This window comes from Sceloporus occidentalis, unplaced genomic scaffold (genome assembly GCF_023333645.1).
Source record: "Sceloporus occidentalis isolate IW3139 unplaced genomic scaffold, rSceOcc1.0.p SCAF_2, whole genome shotgun sequence".
NCBI lineage: Eukaryota > Metazoa > Chordata > Lepidosauria > Squamata > Phrynosomatidae > Sceloporus > Sceloporus occidentalis.
The window spans coordinates 103,540,307-103,559,209 of NW_028316982.1; the positions used below are offsets into that span (position 1 = coordinate 103,540,307).

Consider the following 18,903-nt stretch of genomic DNA (forward strand, 5'->3'; position numbering starts at 1 on the left):
CAGAAATAAGTTATTTGTATATTCATTCCATGGCTGTCCTCAGAGTTAGTGGGTCGACTAATCCAGACTCTAATCTGACTATATACAAACAGCAAGCTACAAATTAACAAAACTAATAGGGAAAACCTCAGTTGTCTGTTAACCATCTCAGCCGGTGCAAATCAGACACTCTGGTAGAAATGTGTAAGCTGCTTTCGTTATAGTATGGAACTTCTCACAACACATAGCTCCCCAAATGAAGGTTGTGTAATGGCACAGCAGTTTCTTGATGTTCATTGTGAAAGAAACCATAGGAAGAGATATTTCTTGCTTAATTAAATATTCCTATTTTTCAAGGATTTCTATGCAGTTGGCAGATTCCCCAAAGAGCTGTTTTTCTAGTGTACAAATTTCCTTTCAAATCAGGCATCCTTACCCTGCTGTGAGAAGGGACAGTGCTTTTTTTTAATATGTAAAAGAAATGTAATAACTTAATGAATTTCTAATGCCTGCTGCCATTTTCATAAATTAGGATGCTGGTTTGCTTAATTTGTATATTATAAAATTGGCAATGCCTTTTGATAAACAAAATGGCATTAATTTATTTTGCAAATAAAACAGTTCCACCGATTTTTCAAGTGGACACACACATAATGAAGAGAGGGCGCCTCTTGATGTGTTCCTTCCCCCCCCCCCCGAAAAAAACTTACTTTATAGAAAGTATAAAAACATCCTTATATTCTTATTTATTTATATTGTTAAATGCATACACCACTTTTCTGCCAGAGTAATAGCACTGAGGGTAGCTAACAATGGTGACGCCAAACAAAAGCAATGCAGGAGTGTTTCAGATTGGTCTAAAGATGTTCTTGTGATAGAGCGACTTGGATTTTGCCAGATTTTGCCAGTTTTTGCTTGCTGTCTCTGCATCTACTCAGTTTTGGGAAGTTGTTCATAGCAATTTTGTGGATCTGCACTGTTTCCCAAAGGTGTTTTTTAAAAACTTGTAACTATGGCTTTAACGGCAATTTTTCTTCTATCTGAATTGTTACCCCCCCCCCCCCCCAAGTTGGAGAGCAAGCATGGTACAGTGGTGTGAGCATTGGACTAGAACTAGGAGAACAAGGTTTGAATCTCAGCTCAGCCATAGAAACTCACTGGGTGACCCTGGGCAAGTCGTACTCTCTCAGCCCCAGAGAAGGGTAATTGAAAACCTCCTCTGAATAAATCTTACCAAGTAAATCCTATGATAGCTTTGCCTTAGGGTTGCCACTGGTCAGAAATGATTTGAAGGCATGCAACAGCAGCAGTAGCAGCAGCAGCAACAACCGAACTATAGAGATAATGCAAAAGTGTCCTTGCTCTGCTGCATTATAGCACTACAAATCTACAAAAGTTAAATAAAATTTAAAAATGATTAAAAGGAGAGGAGGAGAAGAAAAGTGAGTATATTGTTGTGATATGTCTTGATTTTTGTTGTTGTTGTTAAAAAAATCAATTTGAAGGTAAGAATAAAATTGTGCAGCTGGTACTGGGAATTGCCAGAAAATAGCCTGGGGGCTTGTCTACATGATTTAAATTCTCATCATTCTGTTTGAACAGAGTGCAATCCCTCCACACACAATTCAGAGGCATTCGGCCTTTTTGTGCCCCCCCCCCAAAAAAAAAATGCCTCAAGGACTACTCAAGGATTCACACTGAAGAAATAATCCAGTTTGACACTACTCTAACTCCTATGGCTCAATGCTGTGGAATCCTGGGATTTAGAGTTTATTGTGTCACCAGAACTCTATGACAGAGTAGGCTAAAAGTCCTACAAAATGACAATTCCTAGAATTCCATAGCATTGAACCATGGCTGTTAAAGTGATGTTATCCTGGATTATTTCTGCAGTGCGGATGGAGCCAAATTCTACAGAAGATTGCAGTTTTTACTGGAGTATCTGCAAGGGTGCACATTTTCGGCAGAGGGAGGATGAAGAGATGCAAATTTGCACAGGAAAATGAAGACAATTAAGCAATGATGAAAATGTATATAAATCTGCAACAATTCACATAATATATTCATGTGTAGACTAGCCCTGGGATGACAGAAACCTCATTTGGATATTTAAAACCCCCTTCCCCAACAACTGCAGCAACAAATACCACAGTTTCCTGCTCCATATGCTCCATCTGGAAGAGCCCATAGTTAAAACAGATTAAAATGCAGATTACACTAAAAGACACATTGTCAAAAGAACCAACAGATCCCCTTTAACAACAACCTGACTTAAATGCCATCAGCATACATGGTCCTTCAAACACTTAACCCACAAACATCTGGGCTAAGATTAAGGGAGAGCTGTACTATCCTGCATCACTGTGAATAATCGGAGAAGCGATTCTGAATTAGCACATATTAAACACTATTTAGAGATCTTCTATTTTCTATGACAGCTGTAGTAGGTTGTTCATGTGTCTTGCCTTACAGAGGACTTTCAGTACTCCTCAATCATTGGTGCTGCAGATGATTTAGAACTTTATCGCACACCATTTTTCCCCGTTATGGGAACTGGAAGGGGACTCTCGGGGCTGTGCGCAACCTGCAAAAAATGGATTTTATTGCACAGTGAATAGTCCTCAAAAGGGCCCCGTTCCATCCCCCGGCGCCAAGCCGTCCCGGTTCAGTACTGAGGGGTGCCAATTACCTCATGCGGAAGACTTCCGACCAGAACATTTAATGTCCCTCAGCACTGAACAGGGACGGCTTGGAACCGGGGGATGGAACGGGGCCCTTTTGAGGACAATTTGCTGTGTGATAAAATCCATCTTTTTGCAGGTCGCGTGCGGCCCCAAGAGTCCCCTTCCAGTTCCCATAACGGGGGGAAAATGGTGTGCGATAAAGTTCTTAGACATCAGCTCCCATAATTCCTTAGTACTAGTTATGCTGACTTCTTGGACTTTAAGTCCAAATACTCAGAGGACCATAATTTGAGATCTTCTGCTATATTTAAAGGTCCTGCACAGAAGACAGTCCTCTGTTTGAAATGAACTTTAGTCCAAATCTGATTTAAAGTTTATGAACAGTTAATTGTGGGAGAGCAGAATTTTTCTAAGGAGAGAATATGATGACTACTAAGCAATGAAAAACATCTGTATGTATTGAGTTGCAACTGGTAGATATGGACTTGTTTTTCATATTATATTTATGTACATCTTATGGAAATGCTAGTGGTGATGGATTGTTATTTACTATGACCCTAAGGGATTGATTTAAATTTCTGGTCTGTGTACGAAAAAGATTACAAAGAGCATTCTTTATTGAACAGGTACATTTTGTGCTAAGATGGTGCAGCCTATTTCCATAAACTATATGATATTATTTTATTTATCTATTATTGTGTTGTAAAACATTAATTCATTGCAAGTTGCAGTCACTAGGAATTTAAATGTGCAATGGTATCTTGTCCCTGTGAATGTGAATGACTAAACAGTGCCGTGGCTTGACATTAGAATAAAATATGAAAATGCACGGTTACATTAATGTTAAGAGTGTTTAATGAGCATGCTGTGCATTCTGATAATGATCCCTTTTCAAACCTTGTTTTAAAATGAACAAGGGAACAGGACCATGCTGATTGACCCTGCTCCTTACAACCCCATGATCATTTGAAGATTACAGTAGACAGTGAGAGCAGGAACAATGTAGATAGATGTTTATGCATTGAAACATACCTAAGGACTTTAGAATTATTGAGGTTGTGATTACAATGATTCTACTGTTTTGTAAATGTTTCACCCTCCTTCTCACACCCTGGATTTAAACTCTCATCAGTCCCATTTCACATGGCCAGTGGTCAGGGACTCCTGGGGTTATAGTTCAAAACATCAGGATGGATTCTCTTTGAAAAAGGCTGAGTTGGAACTGTCTTCATATATTTATTTTAATTGGCCTTGTATAGAATGATGAAGGGCATTTAACAGGGCCTTCTGAAAGGGAATAATTGCCTGCTTTTCTCATGCTTAGCAATATCCTCCCCTCCACTAGTTTCCCTTGGTATGCCTCCAAGGACATTTGATAATTTCTGCCACCATGTACTAAAATAATTTGGCCAAGAATTTTGAATGGAAACATCCTAAGACACAATCTTACTTTATTTTTTGATTTTGATTTTTTTGCTGTCCTTGAAAAATGAAGTTTCAGGAAATTCTGGAACAGGAGATAAAACTGGAAGAGGAAGATAGTCATATACAAAATAGCGAAAAGATATAAACTCTCGTATACAAGAGGGCCAGAATATGCTCACTAACTTTATATCTCCATCCCCTTTGAACTTTTCTCCTAGAATCTGGTTGCCTTGGATCCTCTTACTGTGAATGAAGAAAAAATAAGGCAGTCACCAGAAAAGAGTTTAGAAGGATTTGATTAACATTATTTACTATTTTTAAAAGTAATGTTGGTTAATGAAGGCAGTGAAGCTTAATAATAGGGTTTAGATCCTACTAATGGATCTATCTATCTATCTATCTATCTATCTATCTATCTATCTATCTATCATCTATCTATCTCTATATGTACAAGCTAACAAAATGAAATTCAACATGGAGAAATGTAAGGTACTGCACTTAGGGCAGAAAAATAAAATGCACAGATATAGGATGGGGGACACCTGGCTGAACGGGACTACATGTGAAAGGGATCTAGGAGTCCAAGTAGAACACAAGTTGAACATGAGTCAACAATGCGATGCAGCAGCTAAAAAGGCCAATGCAATTTTAGGCTGCATCAATAAAAGTATAGTGTCTAGATCAAGAGAAGTAATTGTGCCACTGTACTCTGCTTTGGTCAGGCCCCACCTGGAATAATGTGCCCAGTTCTGGGCACCACAATTCAAAAAGGATGTTGAGAAAATGGAGCGTGTCCAAAGGAGGGCCACTAAAATGGTGAAGGGTCTGGAAACCATGTCTTATGAAGAATGACTTAGGGAGCTGGGGATGTTTAGCCTGAAGAAAAGAAGATGAAGAGGTGATATGATAGTCCTGTTTAAATGATTGAAGGGATGCCATATTGAGGAGGGAGCAAGCTTGTTTTTGGCTGCTCCAAAGAACAGGACCCGAAACAATGGATGCAAGCTCCAGGAAAAGAGATTCCAGCTCAACATTAGGGAGAACTTCCTGACAGTAAGGGCTGTTCGACAGTGGAACAAACTCCCTCGGAGTGTAGTGCAGTCTCCTTCCTTAGAGGTCTTTAAGCAGAGGCTGGATGGCCATCTGTTGGGGATGCTTTGATGAGATTTCCTGCATGGCAGAATGGGGTTGGACTGGATGGCCCCTGTAGTCTCTTCCAACTCTACGATTCTATGATTCTGTATATATAATAAGGATTTATAGTTCAAACTAAAAAGTCTGGCAGGAGTATTTAGGAGAGTTACAGGAAGGTGCATTCTGAGAGAAGTGGGAAGTGCATGTTTTAATGAGGGGGAGGAGGGGATGTTGTAAATATATGAATCTGTACATCAGTAGATGTGTTTGTATGTTTTATGTTTTTTGTGTGTATGTGTTAGAACTTCAATGATTTAATATTAAACTTTTCTCCTAGCATTTGGTTGTCTTGGATCCTCTTACTGTGAATGAAGAGAAAATAAGACCATCGCTAGAAAAGCGTTTAGAAGGAATTATCAGTGGTGCTGCTTTATTAGCAGATTCTTCATGCACACGTGATCTTCACCGTGAGCGTATCATCACTGAGTGCAATGCTATTCGCCAGGCTCTTCAAGATCTCCTTTCCGAATACATGAATAATGTAAGTAATTTGTCCTTACTTTACTATTATCAGCATGCTTCTCATCTATCTGCTTCTGTAAAAGCTAGCTGAATAATCATCCATTCATTCTGTTCAGTACCATAATAATCTAGTTTAGTCAAACCTTTTTTTTAAAATCTATTTTCATTCTTAAAATTCTATGTTGCATATATGGAAAAGCAACCTTTGTTGTGTAAAATGTATTGAGATATCCCACATTTTCTGTCTCTTTCACTGGCTTACCAAGTACATTGCTCATGGAGACCATCTTGCACAAACTGGGGAAGAAGAGTGACTTTACATAAAGGACTTCTGGCTGTTGTGCATTGATTAATGTGATGACCCAGGATCTGTTTTTCGAGTTGGGGAACTCTACATTGGCAGGCAGGGTGTTATTAATTTTGCCCAACTGAAGTTACTTTTCACCTTCATTGGCAGGGAAACATCCTTAAATATCAACTCTTACATTCACTTAGAAGTACCTTTCATATGTTTGTTGCATCTTACTTCCATGCCCCGACTCCGCCCCCAGGCCAGGCTTAATTGCTGGTCTGAACAGGGCCTTAGTGATTGATCATTTAGTACACTTCTTATTGATAATGCCTGAGGATTATCAATTACACAAAGCCTTGGAGGTCAATTTCTTTTTGGGGACATCACCCCCCCCCAAGTGTAATCTTGGAGGGTTTGGGCCCCCATTGCCCCCCATTCTGGGGTTCATAGAATAATGCTAGTAACTACATCCATAACCTGCCTACTTTGGGGTCTGTTCTGTCTACACATTTTTTACTCTGGCAATGCCATCAGCTGTTGTTAGGATCACAACAGTTTTCAACTAAAGTAACAACATACTTAGGAGGAAAAAGCTTTCCGCCCCTTCCAAATGATAACATTGTACATTGTGAGATATCATAAAAAGATAGAAAGCACCTGTGCAAGGACAGTGACAGATTTCATTCTTGAGGTACAGAACTATGACATGTACAGCTAAGTGTAGCGGGCACTCAGACATTTCAGTGAATATATGTAGGAAGAATCAAAGCTGCTACAATAATCCTGTCTCTCCCATGCTTTTATTCTCAGTGTGCATCTATATATGAAAGGCCTTAGAGAAGAGAGGGAGAACATAAGTTTCTCTGTATGTTGCTGAACTGCAGATTTCATCATGCCTGATAATTGTCTGCTTTGACCGAAACTGAGAGGGGAGGTGAAGTCCAAAAACATCTAAAAGCCCACAGGTTCCACATTCTTGGTTTAGGATCTGTTAACAATATGCCAACAGAAGGAGAGACAGTAAACCACTTTATTTTTGCCTACTATTATTCTAAAAAAAATTAATAATAATGAAATAATAATTAATTATTAATAATTAATTAATAATAATGAAATATCCATAATTATTTCTCTTTTAAATATTTTCCTGAAATATCTGGTTACTTTTAAAATAACAATATGTTTAGGTTGAATTTAAGAACCAAATAATACGTATCCTGTTTTCTGAACTGTTTGTTTAGAGGTGAAAGATCTCTGAATTTCCAACTGTTTTGGATTTGATCTCCAAGAAATCCTAGTCCTCATGATTAAAGGGGTTGTGGGAGTTATCTTTCAAAATATCTGGAGGCCCAAAAATGCAGAATTGAATTTTTACAGTGAACCATTGGAGAGTTGGTAACAATAAAAAAAGAAAGAAGGCAGATAATGTCAGTAGATACCATTACTCAGAGTAGCATTTTATCTGGAAACATAACATCTGTGTTGAACTATGTTAGTCTTATCTAAAAATACAGTTAAGAAACTAATTTTGTTAAGTAGCCATTGCATTCAATCCTGAGATGTGATACTTTTTTATGAGTACAAGCTGTCAATGCAAAACCTATGTATCTGTTTTCACAAATATTTTTAGGGATGTTTCAGCAATTTTCTTCCTACTGCAAAAAGTCTTAGAAAACCATTCAGGCTATTGAAGGCTATTTCCAGTTCAGGACTTATTCTGCGGGAAATTTGTACATGGTTGTTTTGCATAGGAAACAGCATTTTCGGAATGGAAAATCATATTACAATGTAGAAGTATCAATTTTTGCACAGAAAAAGTAGTTTTCTACGTAGGAAATTCTATTTTCTGTGCAAGTCAACAATGTGTAAATTTTATGCACTCTTTCCTCATTATAGCATTTTCTGTGCAGAAAACTGCATTTTCTGCACAGAAGTGGATATTTCTGCATTGAAATATTATTTTCCATGCAGAAAATACTGTTTTCTGCACAAAACAACCACATGCAAATTTTGCACAGAATAAGCCCTGAACTGCAAAGATTCTCATTAGTCTAGGATTCTTCTGAACAGGGTTTCTCAATTCTCAATGCTTTTGGTATTCGGGGGGGGGGGGGGGTGCCTGCATAAAATTTACACATTGTTGACTTGCACAGAAAATAGAATTTCCTATGTAGAAAATTCAACAAAACATTGACATTGAAAAATATGATAGCTTTTGGTAGATGCTTGTGGTTTCTAAGTCTAGAAAATTGATGCTGACACCCCCCCCCCCCCCATAAACAAAGTCAGATCTACTGGTCCAGTAATATGGCATTTGTTACTATGGTGAATTACTATAGATGTAAAATACCATTATATCTTCCATCTCAACTTCAAAGTATGACTTGGGTATTATGTTATGTGATTTATATGTAATAATCACACTACTGACAAGTTGTTATATTTATTTGTTATTAATTTACATTCTACTTTGCCATATCCGCCATTGTGTCTCAAATGTAATAATATTTCCTAATAGTTGTACAGTTTCTTTAGTACAGTCCGTCCTTGCCTTATGCGGGGGATCCGTTCCAGATCCCGCCGCGTAAGGCGAATTCCGTCTATGCTCGAGCCCCATTGGAAACAATGGGGCTTGGGCGCGGCGGCGCGGGAGCGCGCGGGGCGCAATGGGCATGCGCGCCCATTCAGTTGAATGGGACGTGGCGCCCCTTCCGCCCTGCGCACGCCCCGCGGCTTGAGCGCGTATGCTCAAGGCCGTGTATGGCGCGCCCGCGTATGGCGCAGGTGCACTGTATGCATAAAAAGAGGGAAGAAAGATGTAATTTTATGGCACCGTTATAATTAACCCATTTATTTCACCACAAGTTTTGGGTGGATTATAGACCACTTCTTCAAATGTTTCTGTATAGATGACCCTGCATGGTAGAAGATAACGTGAACCTATTTCAGAGGGCTTGCGATCTAACATTCATCCTAGGACTAACCATTGAAGTAAGAGAAGGCAGGAATAAACAGAGGAGCATGTGAAATTATTTTATTTATATTTACTTTGGTTATTTCTTGCATACAAACCAGAAACACATCTTCAGAGAAACATTTCTGTTAGCTACTGCACACTTGGATGCACTTTATTTTGTACTGAATATAATGGCATCCATTGTCACAATAGTGCATTTATTATTAATGTGGCTGAATGAATTTCAGCTACCTGTTGTTCTCTGTCATGGAAAAACAATGCAACTGGTCTTTTATGTTGCCACCATTTTGTGAGCTTTTCTTCCCCTCTCCTTATATATTTGTTTGGCTATTACAAGTATTTGTAGATAGTCATTCTGCCCATCAGGGTTTCTCAAGGCAACGTACAGCTAACAAGAGTACAGCAATACATATTCAAAACAACCAATTAAATGTAAAATGGCGATAACAAGCTAATTTTCTTCTTTTATAGGAATAAAAATGTCCTTGCTCTGTATTCTCATGGATATTGCCACAAAATTGCAGCTCTCATTCAGGGTTTGTTGTTGTTGTTTTAAGTACTCAGAAATTAGAAAGCAGCAGGTTGGCACCCTCCTGCATTGTGTTTTCAAGAAACTTTACTTTTCAAAGTATACTCATTAGTGTGTGGACATATTGAGTGTTCATCAGGTCTACCAGTTTACAAGCAAAGATGGGGCTGACAACAGGTTTATGTCTTCACAATTAGGGTCTTCTACGTGGGCTCTATGACCCACACAAATGGGGTTATCTGCGCCTGCACAGTGTATCATTCAGAATCTTCTAGAGCTAGGAAGTAACTTTTTGGCAGTAGCTAGTCCCTCCTCTTCTTGGTGCACATGATCAGTATTTTAAAATGTAAACTTTTTAAATGTAAAATTCTGTATTTTAAAATGTTGTTTAGAAGATATAAATAGATATATTATTTCCATGACTTACGTCTTCCATCGATGAATGAAAATACAATCTCACTAATAATATCAAAATTAGGCATATAAAGAATACAGCCAGCCCTTAGTATCTGTGGGAGACATTCTGCCCCCCCCCCCCGATACCAAAATATGTGGATGCTAAAGTTCCATTGTCTCCAATGGCAACACATGCATGCAGCCGTGCCATCATTAAGGACAACATAACTCCAATGGTGGTGCATGCATGTGGCCGCACTGCCATTAGGGACAGCCCCTGTTATGCCCAGTGGCAGCATGGCAGCATTAGGAACCATGGGACCTAATGGAGGTGCAGCCATGTGCATGTGTCACTATGAGTTGTCCTTAATGTGGCCATGTACATGCCCTGCCATTGGGGACAACATGGGCTTGCCATTCATAGATGCTTAAATCTGCAGATGTCGAGTCTGCGTATACTGAGGGGTGACTGTATTGGATAATTTCCCAGTCCTCTATGGAAAAGGGTTTTCACGACTGCCAGCATTCCCTGTTATGGAAACAGAGATGTTGTAGGATTTTGCATTGTTTGGTACCTTTTTTCTAAGCAAAAAAAGATGAAAAGAGTAAGAAAATAAATTTACATCACTACTAGAGACATACTTTCTGAGGGATTCTAGGACTCTAATAAAAAAGCAACCTTTCCAAGATCTGTTCATAACATTTGACCCCTGCATAGTTGTTCAAACCTCAGTTTCAGAAAACTCAAAGTTTCTTGTACTGGTATTTCCAGTTTATTGTAGCCTAGTTCAGTGAGTGCCATTTACCCAAGACTTCTATTTTGAATGCTGCCTGGAGTATTCTTCTGATAAGTGAGAGTCTGCTCCACCACATGTCACTTCCTGTGTCTTTGAAGAAGCAAGACTGTGCAGAAAAGCATATATGCAGACTTTTATTTTTTTAAAATGAACTCTGATCACTGAGGAATGGCTGCTTAAAGCAAACAAAAAACTCCTTTACATAGTACTGTGACTAGGGAGCACATTGCATTTCTACAGTAATTTTTCATTACAATGACTAGCTGAGTGTTGTAGGTGCTTAAAATTTGATTGCCAGGACCCACCAAGCAATCAAATTTTCAGGAGTTGCCACACACCCAAGATTCATTTGCATTAACCCTAAGATGTTGCTTTAAATCAGCATAATTGAGCCGAATGCCAAAGCAGATGCTATTTTCTGTAAAAACAAAAGACATTCTACAGCAACAATGCAGAATTTAAATAACGTATAAATCAAGATGTGTAATGTATAAATCAATAGGCATATAGGGTTGGTAATCCAACATAATAAACATACAGGATGGGGTGACACTAAGGAGAGACCTTGGACTCAGACTGAGAGATGTTAAGTCTGCCTTCCCAGAGCTCTTTAAGGGCTCATCTAATCTTTGCTTGTCTTATAGCTAGACTGCTTTATTAGAAAACATGTTTGCTATGAGAAGGTAATATATACAATAATACCACAGATATACACACACAATATGAACACATAGATTGAATGTCAGTAGAATGCAGATTGAGATATGGAGCTGGATATATTGGTATGTCGTATCACAGCAGCCAACATACATTAGTTACTCTAATTTAAAGGAGGGGTAGGGAAAGTGCAGAGTGTGGACAGCATGCACTCCATGAAAGCCACCCCAAAATCCCTCTGATCTGTGCTCCTGTTCCCTTCCTCCTCCCAACTGGATGGTCATTTTTTCCTGTTTGTCTAGGTCTGGAAAAGATGAAGGGTGTTAAAAGGACCTCAGATTCGGCAAAATGGCCTGACTCTTGAATGTGTTTCGATAAAAGTCTGAATACCTTTGGGGTATTTTTGAAACCCTTATGTTTAACTACTGTTCTTATTAACATTGTGGTTTACAATTTAAGTTTTTAAATATAGTTTTTGCTGCTGATAGTATCTGTTGATCACCTTGAGTCCCCTGTCAGTGAAAATGGTGGGATATAAACTCTTACAACATAAAGAAATAAACACTTAGAAAACCTTAGAAAATATTTTGGAAAATATCAAAGGACTATTTAGCAGTAAACATTAGCTATACTCTGGTCATTCTTCTATGACCTTCCTCCTCCTCCTCTACCACCACCACCTCATTTATTTTTGTAGCCCCATTTTGTCTTCCCCTTAAACAAAAAGGTGTTATGTCACAGGGCCAGGGCCAGGACCATATTGAAAACTGAGCTAGGATCAACTTACTGCAGTGCAGATGACAACACAGCTGAAGGCTGTGCATTAATTAAAATGTCTTTTTTCCCTTTGGATAACTAGATCTCAGGAGACAGGGCTGTAAACTCAGGTGAAAGTAGGTTCTGGCCAAGAAAATGTAGAGAAGGAGGTTTTAGCCAAGTGTTAGCAGGAACACGGGGAATAAATCAATATTTGTTCCTTTGGTTTTTAAAATTGATTTTGGCTAATGCTTTTGCTATTTTTTTCTACGTTTCTGTTATAACAATTTAATTGAATCCCAATTAACAAAGTCAAATCAGGATAGTACAAAGCAATTTGTACCAACATGAAAGGAGAAAGGAATGGCAGTGGGGAAGGGGATCAGGTCCAGCAGATACTTTAGACTGATTCAGAGATCTGGACATTAAAAATACGCAGGAAAAAGCTAAACAGTGGACTTAGAAGAAAGGCCAAGGTGGTGTGATACAGAAGAGGAGGAAGGGAGATGCTTTGCTCATGATAGACAGTTCTGGTGCAAAAATATCACCAGAACTCTCCAATCACAGTGTTTAGGAGGAGAGATTATGTGAGGCTGTTGAAGTGAAACAGTCAGCATCTCTTAGGACTTGATCACATGCAGACTGTAGCAAGAGAATAGCGTCTTTGACAATACCTATCATACAGTGTTGCTTCTAACCCGTTGCTGCTGTGCCTCTGAAGTGTTGTTAGAGGCTGTCTTTTCACTGATGGGAAAACCTGTCAATAAATGGACAGTCACACTGTCACACCATTACTCCACAAGTGTTATAAATGCCAATATTGAGTAGTCACATAAAGTCAGTCTCCTCCTCTCCAACTTCCCCCTCGCTATTCACATGCAGCCTGTTTTCTTTCTTTTCTCCCATTTTTTCTTGTTGTTCTTGTTAGTTTCTTTAATTTCCATGTTCCCATAAACTCCAGAATTGTGTTACAAATAAAAATTAAAATAAAAAGACAGGTGTGCTGTATAGGGCATAGGGCAGGAGGGCAAGGTTAATGGGTAACACAGAAGAGAGTGTTTTGGTGCCATCAGTGCCAAATGCCTCCATTGCACTATTGAGAGGTGTGATGATACAAGCTTGCAAAACTGGTATGTTTCTATTCTCTTTAAATACCATGATGGCAGAAAGATTGAGGTGAACCTGAGGCCCATGTGATAAAGTCCTTAGTGTGTTTGCTAATTTTATCTGTGTTAGTAGAAAATCATGAAAGACCTATGATGAGGGGTGGGTAGTTATTGATTGTTATCTGAACTGACCTAAGTCTTTATCTTTTTAATTTCTCTTTGTATTACTGAATAGGAAAAGGTAAAGGTTGTCCCTTGATATGAATGTCTAGTCGTAACTGACTGTAGGGGGCGGTGCTCATCTCCTTTTTTAATCCGAAAAGCCAGTGTCGTCTGAGCACTGCTCTGGCCGTCATGTGGCCAGCATGACTGCACCAAACGCTGTTATCTTCCCACTGAGAAGTGGTACCTATCTATCAACTTGCATTTGCATGCTTTTGAACTGCTAGGTTAGCAGAAGCTGGGACTAGTGACAGGAGCTCACCCCATCAGGCAGGACTTCGGCCTCGAACTGCCAACTTTCCAATTGTTTATTCATCAGAATTGGCGTCTTAACCACTAAGCCACTGAATAGTCCAGCTATTAATTCCCCTGTTCACTTTCTTGTTATTTGTTAGTTTGTCTGTTTATAAATCTGTCTGCATTTAGGAAGTAAAATTTGTTATCTCCACTTTCCCCACTTGCTTGTATTTGTTTTTGTTACTTGTTAGCTGGAAGGTAGGTTGGATTCAACACAGAAACAACAGAGCATTGTTTGGGGACCACTCTGAAGTGGAATTGATGTCTCCCTTTACTGTGGGCAGAAAATGAACAGTGGTAAAATTGAGAGGGCATTTCCAGATCAGCACCTGAAGAGGAAGCATCAAGCATTCTTGTTCAGAAAAGAGGCAGAAAAGTCCCTGCTGGTAATGTATACCGCTTAAAGCAAAAGTTTTCTATGCAAATCAGCCACATGCTAAAATTGTGTGGAATAAATCCACAAATTAAAGCATTGTGTGCATACGATACATCATTTCATGTGCAGGGAATGCTGTTTCCTGCACAGAAAAGGTTTTCTGAGCAAAATAACCATGTGTGGATTTTGTGCAGAATAAGTCCTGAACTGCGAAGATTCTTGCCATCTTTAACTTTGTGTAGATGTAGGTGGGAAGTTACAGTCATTTTTGGCTTCCCAATACAAGTCAGTGAGTAAGGATTTGTAATCTCAATTCCTGAATGTCTTTTTGGATTCAGGGTCTAGATTGGATTCAATTGGGTTGTTTGATCTGGACAGAACTGGTCCCAGCTCTGAACTTCAGAATCAGGCTCTGAATTGAACCAGGGGCTCCATACACAGTCCTAATTAAAAATGCTTTATGAAATAATGGGTTTCCCACCCTCTAAATTGACCTTCCCAAACTTGGCACCCTTTTGACATGCTAGATTGAAGCTTCCATTATCCCTAGACAGACTGTCCATTGACCAGGATGATTGGGATATTGAGCAAGATAGTTCAAAAATCTAGAGAGCACCAGGTTAGAAAACGATGGTCAAAAGAGGTTGCACTTACATTTCATACAAGAAACTTTTCAGATTGCTTGCTTACATGCAATTTGTGATTTATGGCGGGGTAATGTTCTATTAAGCTAGTGCAGCATGAGTGGTGATGGTGGAATGAGGATTAATCCATCTGTGTTGCCATAGGAGCTGCTGTGCCAGCTCCCAAGCAGCTCAGGAGCCTGCAGGAGACAATTTCATGTGCCTTCTGCCCATCACATGGAATCTATGGTCATTTTACCCCTGGCACTATGCCACTGCTGTCACTGCCAGCTATGCTTGCATGTAATGCTGTCCAACAGGATCTCAGCTATTTTGTGAGGTGGGGCTGAGATATCTGTTTTTGTCCCTTCCCTAGTCTGCATATGTTTTGAGTATGTTTAAAATATCCATAATCTTTTAATGGTATTAGTTGTTACTGATTTATTGAAGCCCCTCCTGTCTCCCCCTATCCCAACATTCTGCTTCCAGTAGTCCTAAAGGTAACACAGCTGTTAAGATCTAGTCTTTGCTTACAAATGGAAACACTGTACAGACTTTGCTGGAGTGCTTACTCAGCTGGGATCCTTCTGTATCCTGGAATGGTGCTCATAACTAAGATATGTTTTGCTCGCATCAAAACAAATGATGTGAGCAAAACACACTTCAGTTGATGTGAGCAAAACATGCCTCACTTATGAGAACTTGGGCACCATTCCAGGGCATAGAAGTATTCCAGCTGGAGTGTATATTCTAATACAGAAGCATTCTAGGAGCCTTTCCAGGGCACAAAGAGTGCACTGGAATGAAATAGATAAGAATGAGGAACAGAACCCAGAACTCTTCCCTTGGCAGACTCTTAAGCACATGTGTGTTAAAAACAGCATCTTCTCTAGGGCTTTGTCAGCTTTCAAAAAAGAGAATTCAGGTTTCTCAAAAACATGGCTTTGGGATTTCTCCTCTTCACTTTGTCTATGCCAGTTTGGGGGGGGGGCACTGTGACAGATCTCTGGGTCACTTAAAATTGATGTTACCTTCATTGAGCTTATCAATTGATTTATTGATTGCATTTATGTTGTGGCTTATTTATTTATTACATTTATATTTTGGCTTTTTCATCAATAAAATGGCATACTTGGCTTTTCTTTGCTGCCAGTGGACTTCACAACAACCACCTTGTGAGGTAGGTCAGGCTAGGAAAACAGAGGCTCTTACATTCATATGTAGTAGCACTGCCTTTGAGTGTTCCAGTTTTGGTGTAAAAAGTGTTTGCAGAAATAGAGATGATCACCAAAACATTTACAGAATTTCTCTTTAGGCTATTTCTCCCTATATACAGATTCTCACAAAGCTCTATTACATAAAGACCTTACTAGTTTTTGTTTTTCAACAGAAACATTGATTACTGCATAAAACTGGAGAGTTAAAAAAATACAATGTCAAATTTACAATGGAAGGACAAATTATGGCCCATTGCACTTATGGGAAAACTCACTTCATGTGTACTTTCCTTAAGAAATGACGATGGACACAATGAAAAGGTTTACACAGTTTGGCATCCATTTTCTCTTAGACTAATAACAATACAGATAATTCAGTATACCAACCTCTCATATAAATTTGTGGGAAGATTTGGTGGATTAACAACTAATAAATATAGTTGTGTGTGTGTGTGTGTGTGTGGTTTTTTTTCCTTTGTAGAGCCATGAAAAGAATGTTGAGAAAATATCAGTTTTGATTGGAAATTTATTTATTTCCCCCTTTATAGATTAGAATGGTCTTTTTATTGCTTATCTGTTTTTTTTCTATGTATGTAATTAAAGTAAAATTAAAAAGATAGGTCAAGCTAAGGATAGATGACCCAATGAGTTTCATTACTTGTTTAGGAGGGATGTGAATTTGATTTGGATTTCTCAAGTCCCAGTCAAACACCTTAAGCAGCCAACTAGTCTGTGTATGTGTGTTCTTGCTTGACTTGTCACCTCTGCAAGGTAAAGGGATTTTGGTGCACCATTCTCAAGGCACAGTTTTATATTACTTTCCCCATCTGCATGTCAGAAGATGACAGCCTTGTTAGTAAGGCAGATATCAAGGCAAGGGAATTATCTGACTTGTGCTCATCTTGGTCTGAGGAATTAGATGAATTCTTCTACTTTAAAGTTCATGATCTAAGGAAAGCAATGTGCACAAAAATATGATACCTGCTTTGTGGAGAAATAATCAAGTACTAGCATTAAAATTACAGTTAAGGAATTCTGGAAAAATCATTAAGATGATGGAAGATATAAAACTGAGTGAAAGAAACAAAGAGGTTTTTTAAAATGGATATCTTTTGTTCAGTTTATGAAGTTAGATGTAATCTGGATAACTGATACAACTCATTTGAAATGAAATAAGGAAATAGTACCTTACATTTAGATTTAAAGTATTAGATAGACCCGTTAAGAGAAAATATACTTCAGAGTCATTGATAATCTTTGCATTCTTTAAAATGCTTTCAGTTCTAGAATATGTGATAAAGACTTTTAAAGATATTTATTTTGAATATGGAGTGTGATTCACAGACGGTTAGACAAGTAATTTATTGATGGTCTAGAAAGGTCTCTTCTGAACATTAGAAAGTCTTAGAAGCAATGTATTATTTTGACAATGACTTAAAATTGTTAGGTATTCTTAAATTTCACATAAAAAGAAAGGGAATATTATGTTTTTGTGGGTGAGTCACAGTCACTCATTGAGCATGACATACTTTGGAACATTAAGTTTTTAAAATACAATTGAAGAGTAGAGATGTTTGAGTAAGTTCTTCCTGAATTATTTTATCTTCAATGACGGAGATTTCTGAATCACTACTATGACATCCTCATTGTGAGAGGCATTGCAAAGACCGAAGCTCTGGAATTCATATGCTTTGCAGGAAAGAAAAGGTGGAAAAATGAACTCTGTGAAACATTACCAAAAACTGAGGCTAAAGTAACAGCTACATTAAGCAGTATTAAAATTACTGGGCTATGTTAAAATATTCACCTTCATTTTAATCACAGATGGAGTACCTGAAGCTGCTTTTCCATTCAGGATGATTAAGTCATGCAGGATATACCAGAATGTGTGTGTGTGTTTTACAACTGATAATGGTGTTGAACCAAGTAAAACATTATAACCAGCATCCTGTTAGTGACATGCACAAGCACGAGCCCTCCCTTTGCCTTCATGTGTATTGTTTTGGTTATTGTGAAGGGTGTTATTATCTTCCACCCTTTTCACAACGACCCAAGCCCCCAGGACTCATGGTTTTGTCTCTTAAAAGGCCATTTCATGGCTGGCAGAGAGTGTGGGGGATCAGAGAAACACCTGACTATGCTCCATAGTCAGAGATGGAGATCAATGACATCAGCCATTAAGACCTTGGTGGATCTTGGTGAAAGATTTTGTTGGTCTGCATCTGGCTATGTGGCATAGTTATATTCTTCTCTGTCCCTCTCACATTCTCCACCAGCCATAAAATGGATGTTTAGCAAAACCATGAGTCCTGGTGGTGGTGGTGAGTGCAAAGCTGTAGTTGAGTTATCCCAATAAAATTCTTATTCTGTGCTGGACAATGCAGTATTTGGGTCCCTAACATTAGCAGTATCACATTAGCACACTTTTGGGGGCAACAGTGTTACCAAGTTCATTCTTTTTAGAAAAGTAACAGGATGCCTAGTCGCATCATCAGTTTTTATCTTTTGAAAGTGTAATGAACAATGATTACTTTTTATTTCTCAAAGGTTACTTTTAGGAAGATGTCTGCATATTTAGTATTTTTTTTAAAGTAACTCAAAAGAAACATACTAGTAACAAGTAAGATAATGAATCATTCTAATACAGTCAACCCTCTGTATCCATAGATTCTGCATCCACAGATTCAGCATCCATGACTTTAAAACATTGAAAAATAGGTAAATAGATAAATAAATAAATAAATTGAAAAAGCTAACTTTGTTTTAGCCATTGTATAAAAAGGACATCATCTTACTATGCCATTGTATATAACGGGACTGGAGCATCCATGGATTTGGTATCCACAGGGGGTCCTGGAACCAAACCTCAGCAGATTCCAAAGAATAGCAACAATGAACTAAACTGATTCTTTTT

The 18,903-nt window shown here is 38.5% G+C and overlaps 1 protein-coding gene across 1 annotated transcript in view; it reads left to right on the plus strand.

The window, feature by feature from the left end:
• Positions 1-18,903, plus strand: part of LOC149318817 (catenin alpha-3-like) — a gene marked incomplete at its 3' end in the record, with an annotated part of 238,323 nt that overhangs the window by 190,553 nt on the left and 28,867 nt on the right. The window contains exon 8 of the mRNA XM_089508358.1: positions 5,560-5,763. Within this exon, the coding sequence (XP_089364484.1) occupies positions 5,560-5,763 (204 nt within the window). The remainder of the gene's footprint in view (positions 1-5,559; positions 5,764-18,903) is intronic.